At 39.0% G+C, this 17,376-nt stretch overlaps 2 protein-coding genes across 19 annotated transcripts in view; one reads left to right on the top strand and one right to left on the bottom strand.

The window, feature by feature from the left end:
* Positions 1-17,376, bottom strand: part of PRRG1 (proline rich and Gla domain 1) — a 466,522-nt gene that overhangs the window by 216,640 nt on the left and 232,506 nt on the right. For 8 of the 18 annotated variants that reach the window (XM_055565372.1, XM_055565371.1, XM_055565381.1 and 5 more), the window contains one exon: positions 6,436-6,582. The exons of the other annotated variants lie outside the window; for them this stretch is intronic. The gene's annotated coding sequence lies outside the window, so the exon portion shown is untranslated. The remainder of the gene's footprint in view (positions 1-6,435; positions 6,583-17,376) is intronic. 18 annotated transcript variants of the gene reach the window in all.
* On the top strand, positions 8,186-9,421 carry LOC129639453 (protein FAM47E-like). The gene has a single exon (XM_055564618.1). It carries the CDS (start codon positions 8,186-8,188, stop codon positions 9,419-9,421), a length of 1,236 nt encoding a protein of 411 aa, XP_055420593.1.

Here is a 17,376-nt window from a genome sequence, read left to right as displayed (position 1 = left end):
AGTATAAACAGATAGAATGGCTATCTTGAATAAAGGGGATAGAAATGTTTTATCTACCGTGTTCTTTATCGCCAAATAGTCTTACAAATAAGGCCAGAAATAAAGTTACCATTAAAACTAACAAAATGTTTGGTATTACCTCCTGCATGTCATTTGCATGATATTTTGGCTATAATCTTACTTTTGGTTGTCACCACATGTTTTCCGAATCCTCATCAAATATTCACACTATGCTAGGCATTATTGGGGTCATGATGATGATTAAGGCACACACGCTTTTCATCCTGTGAGAGACAGGCAGTGAGGGTAACAGACAAAGCAGCCAGCTGTTGTAAGAGTTTTCTGGAAAAGGTTCAAAGTGCTCTGGGAATAAAAGCAAAGGTAGATTATTTCCAACTGCAGAGGTCTAGGAGCGTTCTGTAGGGAATTATTTGAACAAGGTCATGGAGGGTGGGTAGGACCCCACTGTGAGAATGGCAGTAAAGGGATGGGGTTAGTGGTGAGGTTGAGAAGTAAGCTTGAGCTTGACTCAGAAAGTATGAAAGCAGAATGCATTCAGAACAGTAGCTACAACATTGTGGAGTTGTACAGAACACAGGGAGTAAAGAAGACAAATTTGAAAAGGCAGGTCAAGAGAAGACTGTGGAAGGTTTTAAATGATTGGCCAGCAGACAAGTTTTTTTTTTCTTTTTCTTTTCCCTCGATGCAAAAATCCAATGAAGGAAGAATGTCATGATGGATCTTTGTTCTGGAAAGATGCACAACCAGAGTCAGTATGGAGGATTTATTGGAGAGGTGAGAAAGAGATTAAAGGGAAGTCAACCAGATAAGGAGCTCAGGCCATAGGTCAGAGGTATTAAGACCTAGAAGCTGCGCAGTGATGCAGAAAGCAATAGATGAATGGCACTTTGCTTTTTCATCTTTAGGTGCCACACTCCTTGAGTGCACTGGTCTTGGATACACTGTGTTGCTGAGATTAAGGGCCTTGGGCTCTGCTTATCTCCAAGGTAGAAGAATTTCATTTTGTTCCACATGAAAAGATAGAACTCTCTGTTTCTGGTTAGAGATCATTAAGATGATACTTTAATATTCTCCTCACAGATTTTTCAGATATTTATAAAAAAATCTTCCTGATTTAAATTATCTTGGTCTATAAAGTCAGAAAATCTGCTTCAACTACTTCATTTTTACACATGAGAAAAGTTCCCCAAAGGTCAAGGACACAGCTCTAGATTTTTAGGGCTTCCAAGGTAGTGCTAGTGGTAAAGAACCCGCCTGTCAGTCCAGGAGATGTAAGAGACACAGGTTCGATCCCTGAGTCAGGAAGATCCCCTGGAGGAAGAAATGGCAATCCACTCCAGTATTCTTGCCCGAGAAACCCCATGAACAGAGGACTTGATGGGCTATAGTCCATGGGGTTGCAAAGAATCTCAAAGAGTCAGACACGACTGAGCAACTAAGCATATGCTTAAAAAGTGAGCACATAAAGCATTTCTTATTAGTATATACAAGCTTTTTTCAGAAATCTTTTGGATCATGAGCATGTTTGGAGTGCTAGAAGCCCTGATACCTAAGTAACCAAGGTCAACATAGGACAATGCCCAGGTATCAAACCTTGAACTGAATTCTGAGTTGATCCACTGATTCTCAACCCAAAACACTGTGATAAGTTCATACTCATATCTCTGATAGTCTCATTTTTCCCTACCTCCATTTTTCTTTGGCAATGCATATCCTTCCTGCTGTTAGGTTCTGTGGCATATACCAGTTGCATGGAGTCATAGGTAGATGTCAGCATATTAGTAAAATAATAAAAACACCCCCTATAAAATCCTATTAGCTTCTCAAGCCTCCTTAGCACAAAACTCAAGTATTACCTTTTGCTCAGGTCACCTTATTGCTCCCATAAGAGTTGGCTGATATTGATATGTATTTATTGGATATATTGTTTAGGTTGCTATAGAAGGGGAACAAAAGAGTCAATTCTTTGCACGCATCAGCTTTTTTTTTTTTTTTTTCATGTGATCCTGGTGCCAGGTGGAGTATCATAGAAGCATGAAGAGTACCAAGTTCCTGTCCTTGACCCTGGAGGAGCAGCACCACAATTTTAAAAGGTGGGGGTCACAGGGTGGGCCCCCAAAGGGATGCTCTAAAGTTAGCCCTGTCCAGCTTGGCTCAGCCTCTCCAGCCTGGCAAGTGTAACTAGACTTATACCACACAAAACAGACATTTTGTCTAAAACTGTCTTTGGAGTCAAAGAAGGTAAATGCATAATGATAAAAGGGTCAGTTCAACAGGATTATATAACATTTATATGAATACACAGCTAAATGTATAAAGCAGATATTGATATATCTCCATAGTATATGTCTTAAATATATAAAAATTCTTTATTTGTCAATCATACATTAATAAAGGTGGGAAAAATACTGACAGTTCTAAAGGCAGAAAGTGACAGCAGTACAATAATAGTAAGAGACTTCAATACCTCACTTAGTGGGTAGAATATCCAGACAGAAAATCAAGAAGGAGGCAACTGATGTGAGAACACAATAGACTAAAATGACATAACAGAAATATACAGTAGTTATTATCCAAGTGTAGAAGAACTCACATTCTCCTCGAGTGCACAGAGAACCTGCTCCAGGATAGAACACATATTAGGTCACAAAGTAACTGTAACAAATTGAAGACCCCAAATAGCCAAAGCAATCCTGAGAAATAAAAACCATACTTCCTGATTTCAAAATATATTGTGAGGCTACAGTAATTAAAATAGCATCATATTGGCATTAAAATCAGACATAAATACCAAATAAATCCATGGGGCTTCCCAGGTGGTTCAGTGGTAAAGACTCTGCCTGCAATGCAGGAAACCCAAGTTTGAACCCTGGGTGGGGAAGATCCCCTGGAGAAGGAAATGGCAGCCCACTCCAATATTCTTTAAGGGAAAAATCCATGGACAGAAGAGTCTGGTGGGCTACAGTCCATGAGTTGCAAAGAGTCACACACAACTGAGCAACTGAGCACAGCACAGCAGCAGAAAAGAACACCCAATGTGGAAAAGATACTCTCTTCAGTAAATGCTGCTGGGAAAACTTGGTATCTACATGCAGAAGAATGAGATTATCTCACATTTAAAAAAAAACTCAAAACGTATTAAGATTTAAACATGAAACTGAAACTGTAACACTACTAGAAGATAACATAGGGAAAAAGCTTCCTGATGTTGGTCTGGGCAATTACTTTTTGGATATATCAGCAAAAGCAGAAATAACAAAAGCAAAAGTGGACGAGAGAAATTTTATCAAATAAAAATGCTTCTGCAAAGCAAACAGAACAGCCAACAGAGGGAAAAGGCAACCCACAGAATGGGGGAAATATTTTCAAACCATATCTCTCATAAGGCTTAATATCCAATATATGTAAGTAAGTCATACAACTCAATGGCTGAAAACAATGCCTCAATTTTAAAAAAATGGGCAGAAGACCTACATTTCTACAAAGAAGACATACAAATGACTAAAAGGTATGAAAGGGTACATGATATCACAAATTATCAAGGAAATGTGAATCAAAATCAAAATGAGATGTCATCTCACACCCTTTAGAATAGCTATTTTCAAAAAGACAAGAAATAACACATGTTGTTGAGGAAGGGGAGAAAACGGAACCCTTGTGCATTGTTGGTGGGAATGTAAATTTTTATCACCGTTCTTTAAAACAGTATGGAGATATTCCTCAAAATATTACAAACAGAACCACCTTATGATCTAGCAATCTCACTTCTGGGTATACATCCAAAGAAAATGAAATATACTGAGATACATTCACTCCCATGTTCACTGTAGCATTATTCACAATAGCCCAGATATGGAAACAAATTAAATATCTATCCAGAGAAGAATAAAGGAAATATGAGATACACACACACACAAGAATATTATTCAACCTTCAAAGAGAAGGAAATCCTACCTTTTGCAACATGGGTTAATCTGGAGGGCATCATGCTAAGTGAAATAATCAAGATGCAGAAAATCAAATACTGCAGGATTTCACTTATATGTTGAATCTAAAAGAGTCAAACTCCTAGAAGCAGAGAACAGTAGTAGCAACAGAGTTGGTTGTCAGAGACTGGTAGACGGGGAAAGTTGTTGATCGAGGGGTACAAATTTTAAGTCATTTAGGATGAATAAATTCTGAAAACCTAATGTAGAACACTGTGAATATAGTTAACAATATATTTGAAATTTTCTAAGAGGGCAGATCTTAAGCCAAGTAAGATGAACAGTATGGGGAATGATGAATATGTTGATTAGCTTGATTGTGGTGATTGTTTCATTATGTATATGTTTATCAAATCATCAAGCTGTATACCTTAAAAATATGAAATTTTAAATTATCAATTATACATCACGAAAGCTGGGAAAAAAGATTATAATAAATTTCAAAAGACTGAAAAGAAAAAAATCTCTTGTACATGAAGGTTTGTAGCAACATTATTCATAACAACAAAAAAAGTGGAAAAACCCAAATATTCACCAACAGATGAACAGATACATTAAATATGGTATATCTACATAATTGATTAGTGTTTGGCAATACAAAGAAATGAAGTACATATACGTGCTACACCATGGATGAAACTCAAAAGCGGTATGATAAATGAGAGAAGCCAGTCAAAAGTGACCACATATTCTATAATTGCATTTATATCAAATGTCCAGAATAGGCAAATTTAAAAAGACAGAAAGTAGATTAGTGGCTGCCAAGGGCTGAGGTGTCTGGGGGATGGACGAGGTGACTGCCAATGGGTTTGGTGTTCCTTTGAGATTAATGACTCTGAGTCAAAACCGATTGCTTTGATAGTTGCACAATCCTATTAATACACTAAAAACCATGAGACTGCACACTTTAAAAGAATGAATTGATAATATATAAGTTCTACCTCAATAAAGCTGTAATTTCAAAAAGGAAGAATCCACATCAGTGTGGAGCAGAGGAGACAGGCTAGAAAGAAGAGAGGCCATAAGAAGAATACAGTCATCTGTCAGCAGCCAAAGGAGACTGGTTTCAGGACCCCTGCAGATACCAATGTCTGCAGATTTCAAGTCCCTTGTATGAAATGGTGCAGTACAGTCGGCCGTCCATATCTTTAGGTTCTACATCCATGAAACCAGCTACATGCAGATGGAAAACATTTAGAAAAAGAAAAATCCAAAAAGCAAAACATGAATTTGTGCAACTATTTACAGAGCATTTACATTGCAAGAGGTATTATAAGTAATCTAGAGATGATTTAAAGTATACAGGCATGTACACAGATTATATGCAAACACTGTACCATTTTACATAAGGGACTTGAACATCCACATATTTGGGTATCTAAGGAGAGTCCTTGAGCTAACCCCAGGCAGATACCAAGGTACTAGTGTGAAATGTTTCTCCTCCGTGAAATCAGGAATGGTAGTTTATCCTTTGATATTCTTCCGTATACCAAATATATTGCATTATTACAGGAAATAATTTGCGCCTCTCCTGATAGTTTAAAGCTGAGTTTCAGCTATTTAATTCTTTACTTTCTAAAACTCCTAACTAAAAGATTTGGTTTATTGCTATTCTAGAACATTTCTGATGTTTGTTATAGTGGCTAGTTTGCTTCTTTTATTAAAGCTGTACATACTTTACACAATGCATCATACTGGTTGTGGTTTCTTTTGCAAGTCTGGAAATAATATAAATTTGCATTGTCATACTATTTTCATTTAACTAAGTAGTAAAATAAGAGCTTTCTTGACAGTTTAGTAAGAACAAACTTTGTATCTTTCCATAGTGGAAGCTAAAGACAGGAGGAGATGAAACAGAAGTTCAGAGAAGATGAACAACAACAACAAAAAGATGTGAAAGATGTATACACTGACAACTACAAAATATTGCTCAGATAAATGAAAGAATATATACATAAATGAAAACATGCACCTTTGTCATGGGTCAGGAAACTCAATATTGTTAAGCTGTCAAATATCTCAAAATTCATTCATAGATTCCACAAATCCTTATCAAAATCCCAACAGGTTTCTTTTAAAAGACATTGATAAGTTGATTCTAAAATTCTCATATATATTCAAAAGACCTGGAAGAGTCAAACCAACTTTGTAAAAGAAGAAAGAGGTTGGAGAACTAATGCAGCCTAGTTTCAAAGCTTATTGTAAAATACAGAGTAATCAACACAGAGCAGAATTGGAGTAAAGACAGAGAAATCAATGAAACAGAAAAGTGTGTCTAGACACGGACCCACAGAAATATGGACAACGCATACCTACAAAGTTACAAAGGTAATTGAATGGAGAAATTTTTCTCTTTAAAAAAAATAAAAAATTTTGGAACTACTAGATATGCGCAGGAAGAATAAAAATAAAAAACTTTGGGACTTACCTCATGGTGCAGTGAATAAGAATCCATCTGCCAATGCAGGGGACACAGGTTTGATCCCTGGTAGGGGAAGATTCCACATGCTGAGGAGCAACTAAGTTGCTCCCCAAATGCCACAACTACTGAGCCCATGCTCTAGAGCCTGTGCTCCTGCAACAAGAGAAACCACCACATTGAAAAGGCCACACACACAACTAGAGAGTAGCCACTGCTAACTGCAACTAGAGAAAGCCTGATCACAGCAACAAAGACCCAGTACTGTCAAACATAAATAAATAAATAAAATTAATAACTTTGCTCCATATCTTACATCATCTAAAGAATTGAAAGAGATGACAAATCTTAACGTAAAACCTAAAGATTATACAAATTTTAGCAGAATAGGCAAAGTTTGGATAGGCAAAGCTTTCTTAGATACAACACAAAAAGACAAACCATATACTGGATATATACTTGATATACTGGACTTCATCAAATGTAAAAACTGTTCTTTAAAAGACAGTATTAAGACAATGGAAAGAAAAATCATAAGTGGAGAAGAAAATGCTTACAAATCATATATTACATCCAGAATACACAAAGAATTCTAAAAATAAGAGATGTCAATCAAAATTATTTTATTTTTTAACTTTACAATATTGTATTGGTTTTGCCATATATCAACATGAATCTGCCACAGGTATATACGTGTTCCCCATCCTGAACCCTCCTCCCTCCTCCCTCCCTGTACCATCCCTCTGGGTCGTCCCAGTGCACCAGCCCCAAGCATCCAGTATCATGCATCGAACCTGGACTGGCGGCTCGTTTCATATATGATATTATGCATGTTTCAATGCCATTCTCCCAAATCATCCCACCCTCGCCCTCTCCCACAGAGTCCAAAAGACTGCTCTATACATCAGTGTCTCTTTTGCTGTCTAGTATACAGGGTTATTGTTATCATCTTTCTAAATTCCATATATATGCGTTAGTATACTGTATTGGTGTTTTTCTTTCTGGCTTACTTCACTCTGTATAATAGGCTCCAGTTTCATCCACCTCATTTTAAAAGTACAAAAAATTTGAATAGACTTTTGTGTGTGCATGCTCAATTGTGTCCGACTCTCTGTGACCCCATGGACTATAGCTCTCCAGGCTCCTCTGTCCATGGAATTGTCCAGGCAAGAATACTGGATTGGGTTACCTCTTCCTACTCTAGGGGACCTTCCCAACCCAGGGATTAAACCCATGTCTCCTGAGTTTCCTGCATTGGCAGGCAGATTCTTTACCACTAATGCCACCTGGGAAGCCCCTAAACACAACTAGAAGAAATATTAACTAGTACAACCAGTTTGGAAAAGTTTGGTAGTGGTCTAAAACATAAAGCCTCATCTGCTCCCAGCTTTCCATCAGTTAAAGTTTACCCAAGAGAAATGAAAGTATATGGATATACACAGACAGAAACACAAATATTTGCAGCAGCTTTGTGATAGCCTCAAACTGTAAATAATCCAAATGTCCATCAAAAGGTGAGTGCATAAATAAGTGATGCTATGTCCATACAACGGAATAGTAACAACAACACAGTAACTACAACAAAAAAGAATGTGCCTTCACTGCACATCCTGGGAGAATGCAGGTTTCACATGGCGCCTGCGTTGACCCTCCTCCAGGAAGAAATCTAGCGGCACCTAGCTACGTGGTCTCCTAGCAACCGGAGAAGCCTGGACAAAAACTACTCAAGTGGTGAGTCCCCCTCGAGGCCAGGGGAACCATGGCAGACAAGAAGCGGCTGCTAGGGCCGGGGTTACTGGAACCGATGCCCCTGGGCATGAACTGCAAGCCCTGGTACAAAGACAAGTTACCCTCCAAGTGTTTCGCAAAGCACAAGAAGGCACTCCGGAAGTTCCCCACATACCTGGACAGCCGGCAGTGGGTATTTGTGAAAGAGGGGCTGGACGACTTGCGGAAGGGCTGCCCACCTTGTAAAGATCTGATCACTAGAGGACCTAATGAGGGCTTTCTCCCCGTGATTGCTCACAGAGTTCCCCAGCATGCCCCCCCAAAGAAAAAGCTGCCCGCGGAAGCAGAGGTGTTCTCCACGCTTTCTTCAGCCCAGCAAGCATGGAAGACATTCGTGAAGGAAATCGAAGCCCACCTGACCAGGCATCCCTTGGCGCTCTACCCAAAGCTGGAGGAAGATCTACCTGCAAACCTCTTATTAAAGGTGCTGGAAGTGCTCGATCCTGACAGAAAGCTGGAGGACTTGTGGGCTTACTGTCTGGGTCCCAAGAGAAAAAATAAGTCCCCCAAAAAGCTTCATAAAAAACGCCCTGCGATGGTCCAGCTGGAACCTGTCAAGGAGGCTTCTGTGTCACACCCAGCCAATTTGTATTATGAAGACAAGAAGTCAAGCTTAAAGGATTCACTCACTGATCCGTCTTCTAATGTACCAAAAAGAATTCGGAAATTCTGCAAATGGGTTTCTACTTTAGGAGACTTGTGCATTGACAAACAGTTCATCATGGATCTGTGTGAGGTTGGCTGTGACTGCCCACCAACCCACGACAAAGCCTGCATGAAGAAAATATCCCAGGCTTCTTCAAAGGTAAGTTTCGGCATCAGGATAGGTAAAATGGAGCCGAAAATTTTCTCCATGAAGGTACCAAACTGGGAGAGGAAACTCCAGAAACCACACAATCCTTATAAACCTGACTGGGTGAAGATAAGGTATGGTGCATGGTACCTGCAGCCCAAGTTGTGGAAAAAGCTAATAAATGATGAACCTTTGATTGATCCCAAGACCTTACTTGGAGGTGGGATTTTTGGAAGGAAGTTTCTTGAACAGGACATTCTTGAAGATCTTTATGGAACAATTGCATTTAAAGATTTCATTCTAAGCAAGGGCTACCGGATGCCAGATATCCTTGAGAGGTTGTTCACCAGGAAGGGATGGAAATATGATTCTGTTAAGACTCCTATACACAAAGTGATAAAAAAATCAACTTAATGGGAGAAGATGATGCACGGGAAGATGCTTAGACATTTTTCTACTTAACTTGGCTTTTTTCTCTCTCTCATTGTAACATCCATCAGAATTCATGGTGAGTGTCCATCCCACCATGTATGTACAACTTTGATTCTACATCTGTAAATTTAATACCTAATGCTTATCAACAGTTCTCAATGACCTTCTGCTTGGGTTTATCAATATTTTATCACTTTTATTGCCTATGAAATCAATATTCACAAATACTCTTCTCACATTTTATAGCATTGTGAATACCACATTGTTGTATCAGTTATTTGTAAAAATAAAACCACAAAAATAAATACTTTTTAAGAGTATGATCTAGCTATGTCAGCTACAAAATGAGATCAATTTCAAAATAATTGTGCTGAGAAAAAGGAGACATGCAGTTCCACTTGTATTAAAATCATAGTGAGTTAATTATGACAATTACTCTTAAGTACAACTGGTAGCCAAAATAATGTTAGCCCCATTTAATAATGAAATTGCTATCCCCCTTATTAGGATTGCATCAAGCTCCCAAAACAGATGGAAAACTATCAAAATTATAGGTGAAACTTTGTTATGCTGGTTTGTCATGCCTCTCAATTAAATATACTTAAAAAAATTTAACCATATTCATAAAAAATTCACCAAGAAAAAGTATTTCCACAGAACACAGGTACAGAATAGCAGGGAGCTTCAAGTTCTTGGCAAATCTAGTGTGCAAAATAGAGTAAGCAAAACTACACACAGCATCATCAAATATCCACACATATTTATTCAAGTAAGATTAATCGTTTCATTTCATGAATAGTGACTAAAAACTCACTCGTGAATTTAAAAGAAGAAGTCAAGCAACTTCTTTACATTTCCAAAATAACAGGTAAAATTGTCTGGGATAGGAAATTGGTAGTGAGAAAGATTGGTGAAGGCAATGGCAACCCATTCTGTACTCTTGCCTGGAAAATCCCATGGACGGAGGAGCCTGGTAGGCTGCAGTCCACGTGGTTGCTAGGAGTCGGACACGACTGAGTGACTTCACTTTCATGCATTGGAGAAGGAAATGGCAACCCACTCCAGTGTTCTTGCCTGGAGAATCCCAGGGACGGGGGAGCCTGGTGGGCAGCCGTCTATGGGGTCGCACAGAGTCAGACACAACTGAAGTGACTTAGCAGCAGCAGCAATGAGAACGATTAGAAGCACAGATCTGCAGTGCAATTCTATTTCTGGTAATGAAGGAATTCATCTGTAAATAGAAGTATGTGCATATACTTTACCCTCGTGAGAAGGGAACAGAGCCATCAGGTTATCAGTCAGTCAGTCATTTCAGTCGCTCAGTCATGTCCAACTCTTTGTGACCCCATGAACCACAGCACACCAGGCCTCCCTGTCCATCACCAACTCCCAGAGTCCACCCAAACCCATGTCCATCGAGTTGGTGATGCCATCCAACCACCTCATCCTCTGTCATCCCCTTCTCCTCCTGCCCTCAATCTTTCCCAGCATCAGGGGCTTTTCCAATGAGTCAGCTCTTCACATCAGGTGGCCAAAGTATTGGAGTTTGAGCTTCAGCATCAGTCCTTCCAATGAACACCCAGGACTGATGTGAGAAGGGAACAGAGCCATCAGGTTGTAATGTTCACCAATATCCTTACTGCAATCAACTACTCCCTTTTCACTCCTCCATCTTCAGTGAGGTTACTTAGTGTCTGAATTACTGACTTACTCCCTTTAACTACTCTCAAAGTTCTTGATTCAAGTATTCACAAAGACTATCCATTCACATCCTGGCACTGGATCTCACTACCTCCATTCATCTTGTCCTCATCTCACTACAGACAGTAGGTAAGATGATCCCTACAGTCAGACTCTAGCCTTTGTTTCTGGCAATACTTATACCAATTCAAAATCTCCACTTCAGTTATCCCACCTTCCAATCCATACTTTTTACCTTGTGGATAAGGCCCTTTTAATATTCCCAAACCTCCAATTCTTCTACTCCAACATGTTAACAATCCAATGACCCTCACCACCTTTTCAGCATTAATTGTGCCTTACTTCAGTTCCTTACTTTCCCAGCTTAGGCTCCACTGACTACTATTATCCCTTCTTTGAGTATACTTTTAACTCCCTTGACTCTTATAGTCCTCTGATAAAACCCCAATCCTGGTTAAATCTTAATCTCTGCCATTCTTGTACTTGCACCCAAATGGTTATACATGGCTAGAGAAAATCACATACCACAGGGACTGGTCACATATGGCATGAATCTTAAATGTGCCTTCAACACTAGCTGAAATTCTGCTCCATTTATTTCCCTCATCAATACATTTTCCCATTTTCTAATGATCATCTTACTTCTACAATCAGTTGCCCAAATCCCTGTTTCTATTCCTTCTTCTCAAAGCACTGCTTTGTACTTCACTGAGGAAAAAAAATATTTAGAAGAGAACCATCTTTTCCTTCCATTACCACATCTACCAGGCCACTGACATCTGTACCCGTATCTCCATCCTCTGAAACAAAGGATGAACTCTTTATTCTACTAAGGCAAAGCCTTTCATTTGTGCATTGGATGCCAACATTTTGCCCAATTAAATATTTGTCCTGTATTTTTCTCCTTATTTTCCTATATTATTGTTCTGTCTTGGGGAAGAATAATTCTTGTCATTAAAAAACAAACAAACCAAAGCCAAAAAGGCTTTTATAACTCCCATCATGTGAAATAACCAAACCAAATAAAAATTCTCTTGATGTATTTTTTCTTTCCAGTTACCACTCTATATTTTCTGCTCCACTTTGTAGAAAAATTACCAAAAAGAGTTGTTTATAAATCATTGTTTCCATGTCTTCATCTCCTAGGGTCTCTTGAATTCATTCCAATCAGAATTTTGTTCTAACTTCCTAGTGACATGTTCTTGTCAAGGTCACCAATAAGGTGTCATGGCGAAATTTAGTATTTTCATCTTATTCAAGAGCATTGGGCCTAATAAGTAACTCATTCCTTTTTGGATCCCCTCCTTTTTTTGTTCTTCTAACATGACAATTCCTGTGTTCTGGTCCTTCTCCAGTCTGAGACTTAAATTTGAAATTCTCCTGTTTCTGACCTGGATATACCCAGAGATCAGTCCTGGGACTAACCCTGCAGGTAATTCAATTGAATAGCATGATTTTATCTCACACACACACACACACACTCCCCAGTTTTTAGTGGTGAACTCCAGATTGCAATATAGTCAATTGCCCACATGACACCTCTACTAGCATGTGTAATAGGAATTTAAAATAAAGCATTATCTTCCACATACAAGCAATATCATATGAAATTTGTCTTTCTCTATGTGACTTACTTCACTTAGTACGATCTCTAGGTTCATTCATGTTGCTAAAAATGGCATTATTTCATTCTTTTTTATGGCTGAGTAATATTTCATTGTTTATATATACATCTTTATCACTTTTATGTGGAATCTAAAAAAAATGATACAAATGAACTTATTTACAAAACAGAAATAGACTCACAGACATAGAAAGCAAATTTATGGTTACCAAAGGGAAAAGATGGAGGGATTAAGAGTTAGGTATTAACAGATACACATTATTATATATAAAAAATAAACAACAAGGACCCACTGCATAGCATAGCAAACTATATTCAATATCTTTATAATAATCTATAATGGAAAAAATCTGAAAAAGAATATATTTATGTAGGTATAACCATATAAGGGCTCCCCTGGTGGCTCAATGGTAAAGAATCTGCCTGCAATTCAGGAGATGCAGGTTCGTTCCCCAGGCCGGGAAGATCCCCTGGAGGAGGAAATGACAACCCATTCCAGTATTCTTCCCTGGAGAATTCCATGGACAGAGAAGCCTGGTGGGCTACAGTTCATGGGGTCACAAGGAGTCGGACACAACTGAAGTGGCTGAGCACACATGCACGTAGGTATAACAGAATCACGTTGCTGTATTCCTGAAACTAATACATTATAAATCAACTACACTTCAATAAAAAGAAAGAGCATTATCATAAGAACTCTCATAATTTCCTACTTCTAAATTTGCTCATCTTCTCATGTTTCCTATTTTGGTAAGCAGCATCATCACTCAGAGTTGCCAGGCTAGCCTTGACTTCTCAAATTCTATGCTGAAGTTTGATATATCTTCACAATGTTTTCCCAAAGGGAGAGCCTCTACTCTTATTACCCTCTCTACTCTTACTGCTCTTCTCTGAGCCATCATATCTTGCCACACAGTAGCAAAAGCCTCTCACCTTACCTTCTGACTGCAGTTCTTTTCACACTGTAGATTATTTTCCACAAAGTAAACCAGAGTGATCTTTTAAACACCGAATTCAGGTCATATTCCTCTCCAACTACAATGCTCAGAGGTCTCCCATTACACTTGGGATAAAATCTCAAGTCTCCACTGAGAGTGAGAAATACCCCATCTCAGAGCTCTTGAATTTGCTCTTCCTTCTGTCTGCAATGTTCTCTTCCTAGATGCTCATATGGTTCATTTTATTCAGGTATAGTTCAAATGTCACCTCTTTGGAGAGTCCTCCTTAGATTACCATACTCCAATTATCACCATTGATCATTCTCTACCACCCCACCTTCCCCTGCTTTGTCTTTAATTTCATAATATGTATCTCTATGAGATGTGGTGTGTGTGTATGTGTATATATATATAATCACATATATATATATATATATATATATACATATGTATATATGTATTTGTTTATTTCCTCTCTTCTCCAGGCTTAACACCTTGTGAAAATAAGGATACTTTTAATTAGCCTCTAAATAAGGATACTTTTAATTAGCCTCTAAGTTCTCACTACACAGAAAATGCAGGATACAAAGTAGATGCTCGATAACCATTTGTTGAATGGATGAAAAGAGGAGAAGCTTTTTTAAATAACAGGATTTATCAAAAGTTTACAATATTTCCCTCACATTTTAATAATCAAACCCTGTTCTACCCTCATCTCTTTTTTTTTTAAACCAAAATGTGACATGATCCCTTTCCAAAGTGGTCTCTTCCTCCCCAAAAGGTCTCCTTCATTTTCCTTCTTTTTTTACTGACCAGAATTTATCACAGTTTCCAGCATCATAATACATGCCTTTCTCATACTTTCCACTGCAATCACATGCAAAACAAAGGCTATTTGTCATTTCCTTTGTATTTAAGGTTAGTACTATATGCATCACTCTATGTGCTAAGTATCTGCTTCATCCCTTTGTATTTTAACACAAATCACCCCTTTTTAAACAAAGGAAAGGGAAAGTGAAGTCGCTCAGTCCTGTCAGACTCTTTGCGACCCGTGGACTGTAGCCTACCAGGCTTCTCCGTGCATGGGATTCTCCAGGCAAGAATACTGGAGTGGGTTACCATCCTTCTCCAGGGGATCCTCCCGACCCAGGGATCGAACCCGGGTCTCCTGCATTGGAGGCAGACGCTTTAACCTCTGAGCCACCAGAGAAGCCACAGACACTCAAATGTTCAACTACATGACTGAATGAATTTCTCTGTGACATAAATAAATTAGGTAAACCAAACTGTAGTGTGAAATGACTCCATGGGCAGTAGTTCATTAGAAGAGCTAGGATGTGCAAGGGAGGTAAGAAAGGAGATTTAGGGCTTCCCTGGTGGTTAAGAATCTGCCAACCAATGTAGGGGACAAGGATTCCACTGATCGATCCCTGGTCTAGGAATTAAGACCTCACATGCTGCAGGGCAACTAAGCCCACACACTGCAACTACTGAGGCCCGCATGCCCTCGAGTTCATGCTCAGCAACAAGAGAAGTCACCACGACAAGAAGCCAGCACACCGCAACGAGCGTGTAGCCCCTGTTTGCTGCAACCAGAGAAAGGCTGCATACAGCAACAAGAGTCCCATTGAAGACCACGAGCAGCCAAAACTAAATAAACAATTTTTTTTTAATTTTTAAAAGAAGAAAGGAAATTTCAGTCTTCCATGTAACCAAAATTGGAATCAACTATCTAAAATTTCCTCAATTTTAAAAGTGCATTAAGGAATATGCACATGTTACAGAAATAGCAACATATTTATAGTCAGAAGACACACCTAGAATACCTTCTTTTCCATATTTTGGTTACATGACCTTGTACTTCAAGAAGCATGTCTCCTCATCTATAAGGTGGAGACCATATTATCAAACTCAGATTTTGCCGAAAATTAAAGGATCACTTTATATAAGTGCCTAATACCACCAACATCACAGACGAGATACACAGCATACATTTGTGAAAGAGAAGGGAGTAAGAAGGGTTTGAAAAGGGTACATAGGAAAGAAGCCAAGAGGAAAAAAAAAACTTTCGATGGTGTTTATCCAGGGTGATAACATTCAACTAAAACCTCACTCAATTCTAGCTTTTGCTTAAGATGAAAATGCATTTTCAAAATAAGAGTCACGAATAAGGCCACTTATCACTTACTGGTGAAAATAAGTTTCTTCAGTGAAATTGTATGGGTTTCTTCACTGCAGCAATTATCCACATTGGTATTAGTTGTCATACAGACATAAATAGACACAAACAGAATTTAGATTTCTTAACACCAGTGCAACTTCAAATCCACAGAAGCCTTTTTAGAAGGAGAGGAACTTCAGGGGAGCTTGATTAGTTATAATTATGTTAGTATAGCTACTTAAAAATTTGTGTTAGTATAGCTACTTAAAAATTTTTCGAAATGCTCATTCACAATCTTTGTGGGGTTTTGTTTGTTTGTTTCTTTTGAGGTTGACAACACAGAGAAACCCCAAAGAATTATTATCTCCATCTTATAACTGAGAATACTTCAAAAAAAGTGAGTTATCTAAGGTCAAGTGGGAGGTCAAAGTCTTCTAATTGTATTATTTCCACACTGACACTCAGCAATTTACCTTGAAACCTTGGACCCCTCAACCACTGAAACTGGAGGAAGAACATACACAACACTGGAGCCTCAAATAAGGGAAACATAAAGATGTATTTTTATTTGCTGGAACCAGCTGTACCCTGCTCTTCCATCTTGCTGGTTACAACCACCACAGCTTTGTCCATTGTGTGGCAGGAGCAGGGAGAAATGAAATTCAGCTCTGGGAGGATGCAAAAATCATAAACCAAGTAGAACTGTATAGCATGGCCAGTGATACCTATGTCATGCTCTCCTGATCTCTTAACAATTAAATAGAAGATAAGGATACTATCCTCTTTGAGGTCTATCATTAGAGCAACTAAGGAATCTTCGGTGTGTAAAATAAAAATTATGCCTTTAAATAAGGAAACTATAGCACTGTTCATAATAGTTCTAGCTTACCCAACAAATCTTTGCATTGTGAGGAAGAAAATTGATAGCACATGGAAAGACTGAAAGATAAATGAAATAGCTACTTTTGTAGTTCAATAGCTTGAAGTGAAGTGAAGAGGTGTTAGTTGCTCAGTCATGTCTGACTCTTTGTGACCCCATGGACTGTAGCCCATCAGGCTCCTCTGTCCATGGAATTCTCTAGGCAAGAATACTGGAGTGGGTAGCCATCCCCTTCTCCAGGGGATCACCCTGACCCAGTGATTGAACCTGGGTTTCCTGCATAGCTTACATAATGGGAAATCTGCTCGGCCATCAAATGGGCTGTATGCTGGGCTCCAAAGCCAGGCAGATAGGTGCACTGGGTTCCACGATTTCTCAGAGTCACTGTTTGCGCTTCCTGGCTGGGCAAGCCTAGAGGCTGTGCTCTGGATGAGGCATCTGGATGGTGCTGTTGGCTTGCGACCCTGCCTAAGCAGGGATATAGGATGAATTCCAATGGCTGGGCCAGATTTCTGGCTGGGCACCTCATGTAGGTAGAGCTGCTCTCATGCTCCCTGGCCAAATGAGGTTACTGGCTCCACACCACAGGTGGGCAGAACTGCTCGCTGTGCTCTCTGATAGGGGTACCACTGC

Source organism: Bubalus kerabau, chromosome X, assembly GCF_029407905.1.
Source record: "Bubalus kerabau isolate K-KA32 ecotype Philippines breed swamp buffalo chromosome X, PCC_UOA_SB_1v2, whole genome shotgun sequence".
In the NCBI taxonomy this organism is placed as follows: domain Eukaryota; kingdom Metazoa; phylum Chordata; class Mammalia; order Artiodactyla; family Bovidae; genus Bubalus; species Bubalus kerabau.
The sequence above is the reverse complement of the archived record's forward strand: the minus strand, read 5'-3'. Positions and strand labels throughout refer to the sequence as shown.